Source organism: Lissotriton helveticus, chromosome 11 (genome assembly GCF_964261635.1).
Source record: "Lissotriton helveticus chromosome 11, aLisHel1.1, whole genome shotgun sequence".
NCBI lineage: Eukaryota > Metazoa > Chordata > Amphibia > Caudata > Salamandridae > Lissotriton > Lissotriton helveticus.
The window spans coordinates 599,398,116-599,412,452 of record NC_136072.1 but is presented as its reverse complement, the minus strand read 5'-3'; the positions used below and the strand labels follow the sequence as shown (position 1 = coordinate 599,412,452).

Genomic DNA, 14,337 nt, shown 5'->3' with positions numbered 1-14,337 from the left:
CTGTCGTCGTCAGAGCTGAAGACGGCAGATTTCGGCATCGAAACGACCGTCGACGCTCTTGTCGACGATTTTGCAAGTTTTTTAGTAGAAACATGCATAGAAGGAGCCGTGGGCACCTGAGAGTCAGATCTCGGGGGCGTAGGCGTAGCAGGAGGCGGTGGAGACACAGCAGGAGCCTTCTGGAGTTGAAGTTTCTTCCTCTTTAGGAAAGGAGATGGCAAATCCTGCACACTGCTAGCGGCTCTAGACACACCTGACGCTAGACTTTCTGCATCAGAAAGAGGTGAATCCTTACCCTTCAACCTCTGCAACCACAGGAGGAGACGCCCTTCCCTGTCCTTAAGGGTCTTGGTTGAAAAAGTCCTGCAAATGTTACATTTTCCTACCACATGCTCTGAATAGAGGCAGTAAATACACTTCTTGTGAGGGTCCTCTGAGAAGAGCCGCAATTTCCCACAAAAAGCACATGGACGAAACAAAGGTTTTTTACTTGAAGGCATCCCAGAAAAACTGTAGAAATCTTGGAAGAAGTTGAAAACTGAGCAGAGCTCAGGGAGACTCCCTTCACACGACATGCGGTAGAAAATCTGAGGGCCTGAGCCTCTGAGAAGGTTCTAGAGGGGTGCTTGCGCCTGATTGGCTGTAGTTTGGACTAACATAATGACATGGATACGCTATCAAGGTGTTTTTCTTCTAATGTATTCCTATGTGTTAATGCTAACCTTAGTACTTATAAGTATTCATGGTTTTGGAATGTATGTAAATATGTTTTTATATACATATATATTGGTTTTTATTGCTATTTTATTCACCTTGGGGCTCCCACTTCGACGACTGGGAATATTCAAGCATGTGAATCTATGAAAGACACCCAAATACTGGAGAATGACTTGGTATCTTATTTTATTTCTTGGGAGTAGCACAAGAACAGGAAAAGGAATCTTGTATGGATGAATGGCGACCTGAATTTAAGCACTGGTATATGCTGACCAAAACAGCATGCATTTGGAGCAAAAAAGACAAAATGATATGCTAGTATCATGCTTATAGCTTTTTCTTTTAGAAAGAAAAAAACTATTTTGAATCACTTCAACCTTCTGAATAACATTTTTGCATAGGTTTTTGTTGGGAATTAAATAAAATATTTAATAATTTGTGTATTTGTGTGATACACACTTGTTTCAGTATTTCTGTCTTATTTTGAGGTTCAGATAATACAAATAGCTTAGGAGGGGGTCTCCTGATTCACAGAAGAAAAATGTTAAGAGCCACTGTCAAGGAGCATTACAACTTGTTTTTTAAAAATCTTATTAGCTATGCAGACTCCATTTTGGCTGCACATAAAGTCCTAGTTGCAATACGAGATTCAGGTTTAGAAAGCTGGTTTGCAGTAGAAAGGAATTACACTTTAATTCAGTCTTGCAAAGTGAAAAGACTCGAATGGAGGAGGAACACAAATAAGTTGCATTTAAGCAATGTTGCTGTGGTTTAGGTATGCTTTGACAGATTTCAAGTATTGTAAGAAGTCATTAAAACGACAAACACAGCGGGCTGGTATAGATGAGGCACCATGAGAAAACATTTACAGCTTTGAAATAAAAAGCAACTTAAATAGGGAAATCACAATAAATTACCAAATTAAAGAAAAAACAGTCTTAAAACTTTAGTACGTGGGTTTTAATTATTGTAGAAACTGGTAGAGGGAAAATGAAATCAACATAAATCGTATAGCTGCTATTTACAAGAGAGAACTCGTCTGTTTTTATTCATTGATTTATTTTGGCATTCCATTTGATATTTGTGACTTTTCCTCAAAAAGAATCAACTAAAACTTAATTTCCAGATAATTTATTCTTTGAAATGCAATGAACAAAACTAACATGCAGCTCCTCATCTGTGGTCACAATTCAAGCATTATCGATTTTTTTTAAATGTATACACTAGTGACAGAAACAAATGTTTGTTGTAATGCCCTTGAAAAATTCACACAGCAATTTTTAAAATCCACTTTATTTCAGTTTTTTTCATACAGGACTTAAGGCATCTGCACACAACACAATTCTTGCAGAGGTTATAAAATCATTTTACGTTGGTCAGGTACCATTTATTCTCTCATCATTTGATCCCTAAAAACAGTGTCTGCATTGAGATATGACCGTTAAACCAGTGTTAAATCCATTAAATATTTACATAGCACAGTACATTAAGCTTTAGACACTCACTTGGGAATAAAACCACACCAGAACAGGACAAAGACCACCATTATTACATGTTTGGAAACAGCTATTTACAGGTCCCTAATATGGCATGATATTCTTTCTCTGTAAACTGGCCCCTTGGGAAGGCAGGAGCACGACAGGCATTTATTTTAAAAGGGATTTCAAACATTATGATTGGAAGCACATAATTATTATGCTACCCTGAATGTCATGTGCCTCCCCAACGTCTTTCAAGGTGGTCTCCTATCCTAGAATAGCAGGCCCAGTTGATAAAAAATAAAAACAAACACAATAATGTTACTTTGTGGAATTTTTTGTTGACGCTATTCTGTGATTAGGACTCTGAAGCTTACTCGTCCCAAAAACTTATCTCTGTCATCTTCATTTTTCAAATTTGGAGATCCCTGGACTTTGCATTCCAAAACCATTTCATCCTTGGTACTATTGAACGTGGTGGGCATTATTTTTATGGCAACTAATGGCTGTACATAGGAAACCTAGGAAAAAAAGAAATCAAGGTTTTAGATTTAGAAGGTAACCTGAATGATAAGGATAATGAAAATGATAATGCATGATCAACTGACCCAGGCAACATTTCAACGAGCACGACCACCTCACACCAGGGGAACCCACTAATACTCATCTTGCTGTGAATTATCTAAAATAGTATTCATGGGCATGCACTCAAACCTAAGCAATCAACTTTTCTCCAACTAGGATTGTGCTGTCCAAATAGGATTATTTACATACAATCAGACTTTTTACACATTAAAACCTCAATAATCCTCGTGAATCCCATTTGGGCAACAAAATGCCCACCATGATCTTAGCCAGGATTTCTGTTTTTTTCCGATGAGCCCATACTACTGCCCTTGTTCTGGTTTTCTCAATGTAGTTTTAAGAGTAGGATATCCATTAGCGTTGGCTGTAACTGTATTAAGGTTAAACATTAAAACTTAACCATACACAGCCAATGACATAATATGAACAAGAAACCATGGGCATTTGTTAAAACAAACTTTAGTTAACACTGCCTTGAGATAACACAGGGGATTACAGAAGCTCGTGTGAAACACGTCTGCTGCGCTAACAAAAAAACACAAGCATTGGCATAGCCAATAGGTCTCGCCTTTGGGACCTTACAAGTGCTTAGCCAGAGCTACTGGCTTGTTTTTAAGCTATGTGACCCAACCGGTGTCTAAGAGGTTAAGAGAGCGTTTGATGTACCAAACGATTGGAGATCTTGTAAGTGTGGATTAAAACTATACAAAGACCATAAGGTTTTAGTAAAATGTGTGGTGTTGTCAATATATCAACTTTAGAAGGCTGAGGGACTGAGATGGTGCAAATAGCAATGTACGCAACCTTTGGCAGAAGCAGAGTACTGTGTTTTCATTGTGTAGTTTGAATTTTTTTTTTTTTAATAACCACCCTTTCGCATTTCCAGCACCCATGTGCGTTGGGCTTTCACCCATGGGTCACTCATCGCCAAGCTGAGACGGACGCGGACGTCTCCGACGAACATTGTGAAGTGATCACTATGGCGGCACATACCCTGAATTTTTCCACCGGCTGGTGAAGAAGGTTCGCATTCACTGTATAAGATTTGCATACCCATAGGAAACCATACGAGGGTGTCGGCCGACACCCCCGTGAAGAGGAACTACTGAAGCCATTACTCTACCTTCCCACATGTTTTCAGGCTGTCCTACACACCCCCTGTCCTGACGAAGACCAGACACAGATGCAATTAAGTCTGCACTACTACATAGGGTCGAAACATTGACGCTGTTTATGTCAATCCGTCCATGCAAAGTCGCAACACAAATAAGAAAAACTTCATTCTGTTGCGACTATTGGTTTCAAAAGTGGACACACAAGAACTTATGTTTTGTTTATATGTATGAATATATGTCACCCTTCTTATCCTTGTACAGCACGGTCATCAGCACTCGCTACCAGTCACTAAGCATTGCACGGTTTATGTGTTCTTTATGTTATTTTGTTTCAAACAGCCATTTATGCATTGATTAATACAGGCAAGGTTTATACTAAAGAGTTACCTTTGGTACTATATTCAGTGTTGTGTGTCTGTGTACCATACATCCAATGTTGCTGCATAATATGTATTAAGTACAGTGAAGCAAAGAAATTGCTCTACTTTCGACAGAACCACTGTTTTTGTTTAGCTTCAAGACCCAGGTTCTGAGGGTTACTGGGTTACCCCATTATAACTAAGGGCTTTCACCATAAACGTCTGTTTGTTAAGGTCGTGCAATGCACACTAGTGGGCATGTTGCAAAAGCATGTTGCTGAAAACGGGAACTTTAAAACGGATTACCCGCTGGCCAAAGACAGAGGAGATAATGTGTTCTAGCCATGGACCACAATACTGCACCAGGCCAATCACCGGGAAGTGCCCTGAATATCTTCTCCATGCAGCACGGGTGTCCGCTCAATTAGGAGATGCAAGAGTGCTGTTTTTATGCTGTGCTGGCGCCGGCTGAGGTCCTGGCTGACAAGTTTGCAGTAATGACCCAGGGTACTCTGCGCACCAGTGGGGTAGCGCCTCTCGATGACTCAGACTGGTTTATTAGATTCTGTTTCCGACAGGCTCTGATCAACTTCCACGTTCAAGAGGTTACTAATGTGCAGCGTGTACAGAAATACTGAAAGCAATCGGGCTTTTAAGAGAGGGCAAAGCCCAAATGATGCAAAATGAACCGTCCTCTTGACTCACAGAAGTGTGCTGCCGGCGAGTGGGCAGTACCGTAAGGCTATTAGGGGAATGGGGAGCGGGTTGCCAAGCTCAAAGTGCTTTGGAAAACCAGATACCGGCCAGTTCTAACATTCCCTGACTCAGCTGAGGGACTACCGGTCTAGATTATTCACATGTACAGTGTGTTTTATGCAGCACTCTGTCAATCCTTCAGCCTGTGCCTCTGTAATCCTTAAGTGTCAATAGAAAGAGAAAAAAAAAAACAATTATTGAAAGATAAACACAGCTTGGTAGTGGCCATAGGAGAAAATCTGAACAGACCATTCAGAAATGCTGTCTTCGGAATATGTGTGTTTTCACAACAAATACAACAAGCATTTGCAAAAAAGCACGGCGTGTTGTGTTTAATTACTAACCTAATCCACGACAAGAAATGCAGCTGCCACCCTGCGCGCCACTGCTCGCTCCCGAGAGCAAAACGCTGTGGGAGTGAACATTAAACAAGCATTGGCATAGACAATAGGTCTCGCCTTTGAGACCTTATAAGTATTCTCAGCTGGACAATATTTAAAACAGGTCAGTTTAAACAATGGTGTCAATAACAATTGGGGAGGGGGGAAAAAAAGGGGGGAGACCACAACGTAGGAAAAGAAGGTAAGAATAAACTATAATTCCATAGTAGTTAGAAAGCACTACAGTACATGAATACAAAAGTTACCATAACACACAGGGTGAACACTGGGCGTGTAAGTGAAAGGGTGGAACAGGGCAATGATAAAGGGTGTAAAATTGCAGCATGAACGGCGACAGAATTACAGAAAAATGATACAAGTGGTCGAAAATGCAATTTATATACAGTGATTTTTTTTTTAAAGGCGTATTCAGGTAAATAGAATGACCACAACTGCGCACGTGTTCTAGGCTGGGTAGTTGACGGTGTTTCATCCTGAGTAATTCCAGGTCATCATCAGGACAATGGTCAATTGGTTTGAAGAAGTGCCCTGGATTAAGAGAGAGGATCGTGAGAAGAATGGAGCGGCCCAGGGGGGTAATGGGAGAACCGAAAAGGAGTGTGACCTTGTTACGGTCAGAAATTAAACAAGCCCACGAGTGAGGCGCGCACGTGAAAGCTAACTGGAAACCTGATCCAGAACAGATGGCACCCTGCGCGCTCCCGAGACCCCTAGGCCATGGGAGTGAAAGTTTTGAAGGAAGGTGGGACATGCACCAGTCTTTGGCCATTTGCGTGCTTTCAATTATTGAAAGCCACATGCAAAGGCCAATGGGATGTGTGTGAGGAGGCACACCCACAAGGAGAAGGCTCTTGGAAGTCTGAAGTGATTCCAAGAGCCCTCTCCTAGAGCAGCGCATGCGCGAGACCTAATAAGAGGTGGGAAATGCGCCCGCCTTTAGCCATTTGCGTGCTTTCATTATCGAAAGACACATGCAAAAGCCAAAATTGTGTGGGAGGAGTCAGACCCACACGGAGTAAATACAATAAGCCTTGCAAAGCAGTGCATGCACGCTGCTAGGCTCGACCTAAAAAGAAGTTTGGTGACACTGAACTTGATCAGTTGTATTGCTCATAAATATCTAACGTTATTTCCACAAGCCTGATACGCTCCAAACTAATTACTGCACCACAATTGAAACCCTTCTATACCAAATTTTAGTCCATGGTTCCATGACCCATCCCCCAAGTCCCAGCACACCCAAAGATCATATATAAAAAGACGATATTAGGAGTACTGTACAAACAGCTTTGTTATCCTCGGATTCTTTTTATTTATTCAACATTACATGTTCTGGTTAATTTGCTCTGTTACTTGGGAACTACACTCCAGCCTCTTAGGTATGTGGAAGTGTTCTATTGTTCAGCATTCACCTGTGAAAGGAGTAGGCGCTGCTACAGACCTGGTCTTAGCGGATGGCTGGTTGAGCCAGGCCCACCCAAACATGAGCCTGGCCTTTGCAGTGACGTCTCGAAGACCAGTAGTAAATGGCAACTTTCATCTGAAACGTTCATCCGAAGGTAGTTTTACTCCCTAGGAGTTGCGTGATTGGGCCTGGGCTCTCACAGGCACCCACAATCATGCATCGCCTTTTAGAAAGGTGGGCTGTGTCCTCTTCCACTCGTGCAGGTAAAATTGCTTCAAGGGAAGGGGACAAATCCTTTCTTTGGCACCGGGCAACCTCAACTGTAACCTTAACTGTTCTGCTGCCTACTTTCCTTTTCTATTCCACACTGGAGGAACGTTGCTTTATACTGATTCGCCTTTCCTGGCCCTGCAGCTGCTTATCAGATCGGCTGTGGCAATGAACCAGCAGGTAAGAGAATGTGTGGCTATTTGTTCTTTTTAAAATCAGGTAAGGCCCAGCAAGAAACATACTTCATATATGCTTCATTTACAAGAAAACATGTCCAGATAACTATGGTGATTAATGATACTGCTGGCGAGCAATTTTCTGTTGGTAGTTTTGAAATGCAGATAAACTGCATTTTATGTGGATAGCTCAGTGGGTTGCTGCCTTTGTCACAGAGATTCTTGTGTTACTTGCAGATCAGAAGTTACAGTCCTATCAGTGACCTATGAACAGTCAAAGAGCTGCATGCAAACCTGATTGGTACGTAGCTTTTTTGTGTGTGTTGTGATAATAGTTAGAACTTCCCAGGTCTTCATTATTCTAATGTTGCTAAAAAGAGTTTGTTTGGCCTGATATACATATTTATTAGTAAAGCCAACCCCCAAACACTGGAGTACTCTTTAAATCCGGAGTTTGTGTTTCTCCAGACCAAACCCTCTTAAAATGTACTGCCCACCAGTATGGATGTCATGTGAATCCTACACCTTGTAATCCTCATTGGTTTATGTGACATTCCCAGTAGACTGATTTACGTACTTGTATGATTCATTGTCTCTGTATAATGTGCGCGTGATGTAAAGTACTGTGACACCCTACACTACGAGTGATCTACAACAAATGAAAGGCATATGAGAGGGGCTACGGAGAGATGGCACTGGCGGAGGGTGGCAAAGAGGGAATCCAAGGAGGAGGAGGGGCTACTGAGAGATGAGGGGCACTGGTGGAGGGTGGTAGGGAGGGAATCATTGGAGGAGGTCATGAGGAGGAAGGGCTAAGGAGAGATGAAGGGCACTGGTGGAGGGTGGCAGTGAGGGAGTCAGAAGATGAGGTTATGAGGTGGAGGGGCTGCGGAGAGATGAGAGGCACTGGCGGAGGGTGGCAGTGAGGGAATCCAAGGAGATGGTCATGAGGAGTAGGGGCTACTGAGATATGAGGGGCACTGGAGGAGGGTGGCAGTGAAGGAATCAGAGGATGAGGCAATGAGGAGGAGGTGCTAAGGAGCGATGAGGGGCACTGGTCGAGGGTGGCAGTGAGGGAATCCGAGAAGGAGGTAATTTGGGGAGGGGCTATGGAGAGATGAGGTGCACTGGTGGAGGGTGGTAGTGAGGGAATCCAAGGAGGAGGTCATGAGGGAGAGACTGAAAAGTGTCACTTGCCTGATACTCCCACCTCAGAAACCTCATCTTCCCAAGGGACATTACATCGAAAAAAACACTTTTTGAGAGAGGTAACATTTAGAAAGAGATTTGGAAAGAAAGGAATGTGTTTCACTGGCCCTTGTAAAACTAAAGAGAGATAAAGGAGGGCCCTGAAGCAGGCCTGGCTAGACATATAAGTGACAAATTGGGCCTGCAGTGGCTCACCAAAATGCGCCCTTGGCCCACGCAAATTAAAATTCCTGGAGACGGGCCTGGGCTGTGACACTAATCACCTAAAAGCGATAATCTTCTTGTGCAGCACACATACCAGATTGACGTTTGTTTGGCAGGCTGGGGTGAGACTTCACCCCCCAGCATTCACCCTTGCTCGGAGGAGGGGCTGCTACACTGAACGCTTAAAAGCGGTAAGCTTCTCCTACAGCGTGGGGTGTACTTGAGAAGTGTTGGCGAAGACCGGGCCCATCGGCGCCATTCAGAACCCAGACTAGGCTGAACTGTGCCATTCCCGAAACAATTCCATTGGGACCCCTTGGCCAAGTTTGTGAATGTTTTCACCTGGAGAAAACTGTTGTTTCCTTTGCTCATTGTTCGGCTTTGTGACTGTTGGGTTATAAAGTTGTTACTACTACCAAGCTAAGATGATATTGGAGAAAGAGGTTGAAACGGCTTCCCTTGAGACAGGTTGTCTGAAACACTACACCTCTGCTGCAGTATCTCTGGAGATCCTGACCACCTCCTTGACATCTCCGTTGTGTTGAAACCACTGTTTGCGGAGGCACCACTGGAGTGCCCTCATGTGCCAGCGTGCATGGTTCACCAACAGTATGCAGGAAGCGAACAAACGGAGTATGCGCAGAACCTTGAGGACTGGAACAGCCGCTCTATCTTGAAACATTGGAATCATAGCTTGGGTGTCTAGTATCCTCTGAGGAGGAGGGAAACACAACTCACAGTAGTGTCCAGTACTGCCCCATGAACAGATTGCGCTGAGAGGGCACCAAGTGAGATTTAGATACATTTATCAAAAAACCCAAGTAGAACAACAGCCGTGTTGTTACTTGCAGTTTATGAATCACGTGCTGGAGCCCCCGTCTCTGGCGACCTTGCCTCGAGCAGCCAGTCATTCAGATAGGGGAAAACAGGAATCCCTGACCTTCTGAGATGTGCCGCTACCACCGCCATCACCTTTGTGAAGACCCGTGGTGTGGAAGTAAGACCGAAAGAGGACCGCAACCTGGTAGTATTGAGACCCCTCTGTAAAACGGAGATACTTCCGATGTGACTCCAGGATGGGAATGTGGAAGTACGCATCCTGAAGTCTAGGATCGGTCTCAATTAGCAGTCCTTTTCTGGGATCAGCAAATACTGGGAGTAGCATCCCTGACCCCTTTCCTGATCCGGAACAATCTCTATCGCAACTTCTGTAGCAAGGACAGGACCTTTTGTTGCGGAGCAACTGATGGTCCTCCGAACACCCGTTCTGGCGTGGGTGGAAAGGAGGGGGAAACTCCAAGAAAGGATGGGCATACCTGTTTTCTACAAGATTCAAAACCCAAAGATCTGATGTAACAGATTTCAAATTTTGTAGAAAATGGAACACCCGACCCATGGGTCAAACATGCTCCAAGATGAGGGGGAGGGGGGGACTAGAGCTGCATCCCTGCGGAGCCAATTGGGGAAGAGGAGGAGAAGGAGACTTGTTGTTGAGCCGATCCCCGCAGACAACCTCTACCCTTCCCTCTGTATGTTCTATACAGTGGGTTGCAATTGTTAAGGTTGATGCACAGCTTAATGTTTGATCAAAGGATTAGCTCAATTGTAGAATTGTTAGTTATTGTTTGTTGGTGCTCTACCAGGAGGCGTCGCGGGTCCGCCGACGTCAAATAAACATTGATAAACGTGAGGCTAGAGGAACTCTAGTTTCATCCCTGAGTAGGCACACAATTATAGTCGACCTCCCTTTAGTTAAGAAAAGACGACTTTGGTAAAGTTCCTTATGTTTCTTAATTTTATTTCATTTTTCAAAGTTTCTTAGGATAAGGCAGATTCGAACAACTGTAGTTTAAATCATTTTTCAACATATTTCAATATTCCAGTTAAGGCACTGTCAATTGAGTGTGTCCAATGCATTTCGGGCATTAGAGATCTGCCCTTCATCAGGGACTTGACACTAGAAGCAAAATAAATGTGAACAAAATTTAGTTCAATTGTAGTGCATTAAATAAACAAACACGCATAATTAATATCATTGAATACTAAACATTTTGTGCATGAATGGGTTTCAACAACAAACAGTATGTAACATAATGATCATGTGCGTTAATGCAAAGTTATGCATATGTCAGAAAAAGTGACTCGGTGTATCACTTACATGCCAGTGTTCAAAGTATTGGGTGAAATCTAAAGAAACAAAAATTATAAAGACCGCGGTTAGGACTTCTGGGCTAGATGTAAAGTGCTTCATGCTGGTTAGTCTAAACTAACAGAGGAATATAAACTGACCTGCTTAAGATCGGTAAAATAAATTAGGTCCGGTACTCGTCTCCGCCAAAACGCCGGCTGAAAGATTGAGTTTGCCGCGTTCATTACATTCAAACCTATTGGGTCATGTGACATGTCACATGGGTTTCGGAACACTGTAGAAAGACTACGGTGTGGGAAAATCTACTCCTATTGCAAGGGAACTCCTGCGCACGGCGTTTTTAATTAGAAAAAGGAATGTTGGTAGTTTAAATGACTCAAAATATATTTAGTCATGATCTCGGTACGAGAGCAAAAAAACGTGTGAGTCTTTAAAAAAATATAAGGGGTGGACTAAGGGGGTTCGAACTAAGGTGATCGCAGTTGGGAGTCCTGTGAGCTATTCACATAGCTAAAGGGAGGGTAATAGGAATCGTGCTGGAAAAATAGTGTCAGTGTGTGTAATGGTGGGAACAGACACAATGACCACAAGATAGGTATTCAGAGCAATTCAATTATAAATAACATGAGAATTCTATTCTCTCATTGATTCCTGTAGGTTTCTGGGTTGATAATTTATGAATCCAGTAATTCTCTCTTCTGAGCAAGAATTTGTTATTGTCTCTGCCTTCTATTTTCAACACAGTTTCAAGAATTATAAACTTGACTTGGGAGAAGTTATTTATAATTGAATTGCTCTGAATACCTATCTTGTGGTCATTGTGTCTGTTCCCACCATTACACACACTGACACTATTTTTCCAGCACGATTCCTATTACCCTCCCTTTAGCTATGTGAATAGCTCACAGGACTCCCAACTGCTATCACCTTAGTTCGAACCCCCTTAGTCCACCCCTTATATTTTTTTAAAGACTCACACGTTTTTTTGCTCTCGTACCGAGATCATGACTAAATATATTTTGAGTCATTTAAACTACCAACATTCCTTTTTCTAATTAAAAACGCCATGCGCAGGAGTTCCCTTGCAATAGGAGTAGATTTTCCCACACCGTAGTCTTTCTACAGTGTTCCGAAACCCATGTGACATGTCACATGACCCAATAGGTTTGAATGTAATGAACGCGGCAAACTCAATCTTTCAGCCGGCGTTTTGGCGGAGACGAGTACCGGACCTAATTTATTTTACCGATCTTAAGCAGGTCAGTTTATATTCCTCTGTTAGTTTAGACTAACCAGCATGAAGCACTTTGCATCTAGCCCAGAAGTCCTAACCGCGGTCTTTATAATTTTTGTTTCTTTAGATTTCACCCAATACTTTGAACACTGGCATGTAAGTGATACACCGAGTCACTTTTTCTGACATATGCATAACTTTGCATTAACGCACATGATCATTATGTTACATACTGTTTGTTGTTGAAACCCATTCATGCACAAAATGTTTAGTATTCAATGATATTAATTATGCGTGTTTGTTTATTTAATGCACTACAATTGAACTAAATTTTGTTCACATTTATTTTGCTTCTAGTGTCAAGTCCCTGATGAAGGGCAGATCTCTAATGCCCGAAATGCATTGGACACACTCAATTGACAGTGCCTTAACTGGAATATTGAAATATGTTGAAAAATGATTTCAACTACAGTTGTTCGAATCTGCCTTATCCTAAGAAACTTTGAAAAATGAAATAAAATTAAGAAACATAAGGAACTTTACCAAAGTCGTCTTTTCTTAACTAAAGGGAGGTCGACTATAATTGTGTGCCTACTCAGGGATGAAACTAGAGTTCCTCTATACAGTGGGTTAGCATGTTGCTGCTGCTGCCAATCCCAAAAAGGAGCAGCCTTTTCAAAGCCCTGAAACCTCTGGTATCCAAAACCTCTAGGTTGAGAATGCAAATCTAGAGATCTGGTGGTAGCTCTAGTGTCTTTAAAACGCTGTAGCGCTGAGTCCACCTTGGTACCAAAACGTCGAGAGTCATCAAAAGGAAGATCCAAAAGTGTGGCCTGAACATCTGGAGAGAAACCTGATCTTGTCAGCCAGGCATGCCTCCTAGTTGCAACCGAGGAACCCATCACCCTAGCAACGGAGTCTGCTGTGTCACGCCCAGACAAAATCATCTGACAGGCTGCAGCTTGAGTGTCTAACAGCACCTCTACAAAGTGGCCCTGGACATCCTCTGGAACTATAGGAATTACTTCCTTAGCTGAGTCCATCAATGCATGGATGTAGCGGGCCAGCAGACATGAAGCATTAGTCGACTTTAAAACCATACTGGCTGATGAAAATAAATTTTTTACCGACCGCTCCAGCTTTTTAGGTCCCTAACCCCTGGACTAGACGGAAAGGATCCTGAAGATTGCTTCGATGAACATGAAGCCTGAACCACCAAACTCGCGGGTGAAGGGTGCATCGAGAAAAAGGCTGGATCTTCACACACAGTAGATGAGGGGTAGTAGGAGACGCGCCACTCCGACCTCCTATTATACAGCTCTACACACATATAGAAATGGGGCTAATCGCAGTAAGTCACTAATATGCAGAGGTAAGTTGGAAAGACATGTTAAAACTGCCCTCACCCACAAACATCTGTGGCATGCTTCATCATAGGGCTGCTAACACACCTCCGAGCAAGCCAATGACAGAGGTGGAGCAATAGGGAGGGGGAGACGAGACAAACGAAGAAAAACTATGCAGGATCAAAAAGAGAAAGGTGCAGAGAAGATGATGTTAAAACTAACACAGGGAGCTTCAGACTCCCCTTTATTGGTGGACTCCCTGGTCAGATTAAAAAGGTTTTGAAAAAACATGTGGATGGTGGTATACTGTGCTCTAATGGACCCTCTACCCCTCCACTCAGCAAACTGTCGACCTGTTTCAGCTAGTGTTCTCATGTGAAGCTGAGCACTGGAGACCACATATATGCATGACCCCATGGAGTTTAAGTGAAATGACATTTGCCTAGCTGTAAAGCGAATTTTCCTCTGAAGCTTGTGACATTTGAGATGGAGACAAAACATTCACGTCGCTGAAGGAAACTTGTGCTTTGAGTGTCCAACGCAGCCATACAGGTGATAAAACAGACTAGGGTAGTTGCAGAATTGGGATGGTTGACTTAAAACCCATGGCGGTGAAGAATGTCGACCATTAGCTGGGAGGGATGCAGCATTTGCTGAGGAATTAAAAAGAAATAATCACCAAATTGCTGAGGTTATAAGTAGAGACATTCACTTTCTGAAGTGCATGACTACAGATGACCTGCATTTTGAAAATGAACTTTCAGCAAAACAGTAGTAGTAGTTTGAATTGATAGTTATTGCTGCACACCTGGTAACTGGCAATGTGGTGATATGCAGTTCTTTAAGTTTATGGTCCACATCTAGTCACCTTGATAGACTTTTGGATACATCTTATGGAGGGTTACAATTCAGAATTGATCATTTCTAATCTAT

The 14,337-nt window shown here is 42.8% G+C and overlaps 1 protein-coding gene across 1 annotated transcript in view; it reads right to left on the bottom strand.

The window, feature by feature from the left end:
• Nucleotides 1-1,832: 1,832 nt before the first annotated feature.
• The window catches only part of ATP1B3 (ATPase Na+/K+ transporting subunit beta 3), a 303,008-nt gene continuing 290,503 nt past the window's right edge, over nucleotides 1,833-14,337 (bottom strand). Inside the window, exon 7 of the mRNA XM_078666402.1 lies at nucleotides 1,833-2,716. Within this exon, the coding sequence (XP_078522528.1) occupies nucleotides 2,543-2,716 (174 nt within the window). The 3' untranslated portion in view covers nucleotides 1,833-2,542. The remainder of the gene's footprint in view (nucleotides 2,717-14,337) is intronic.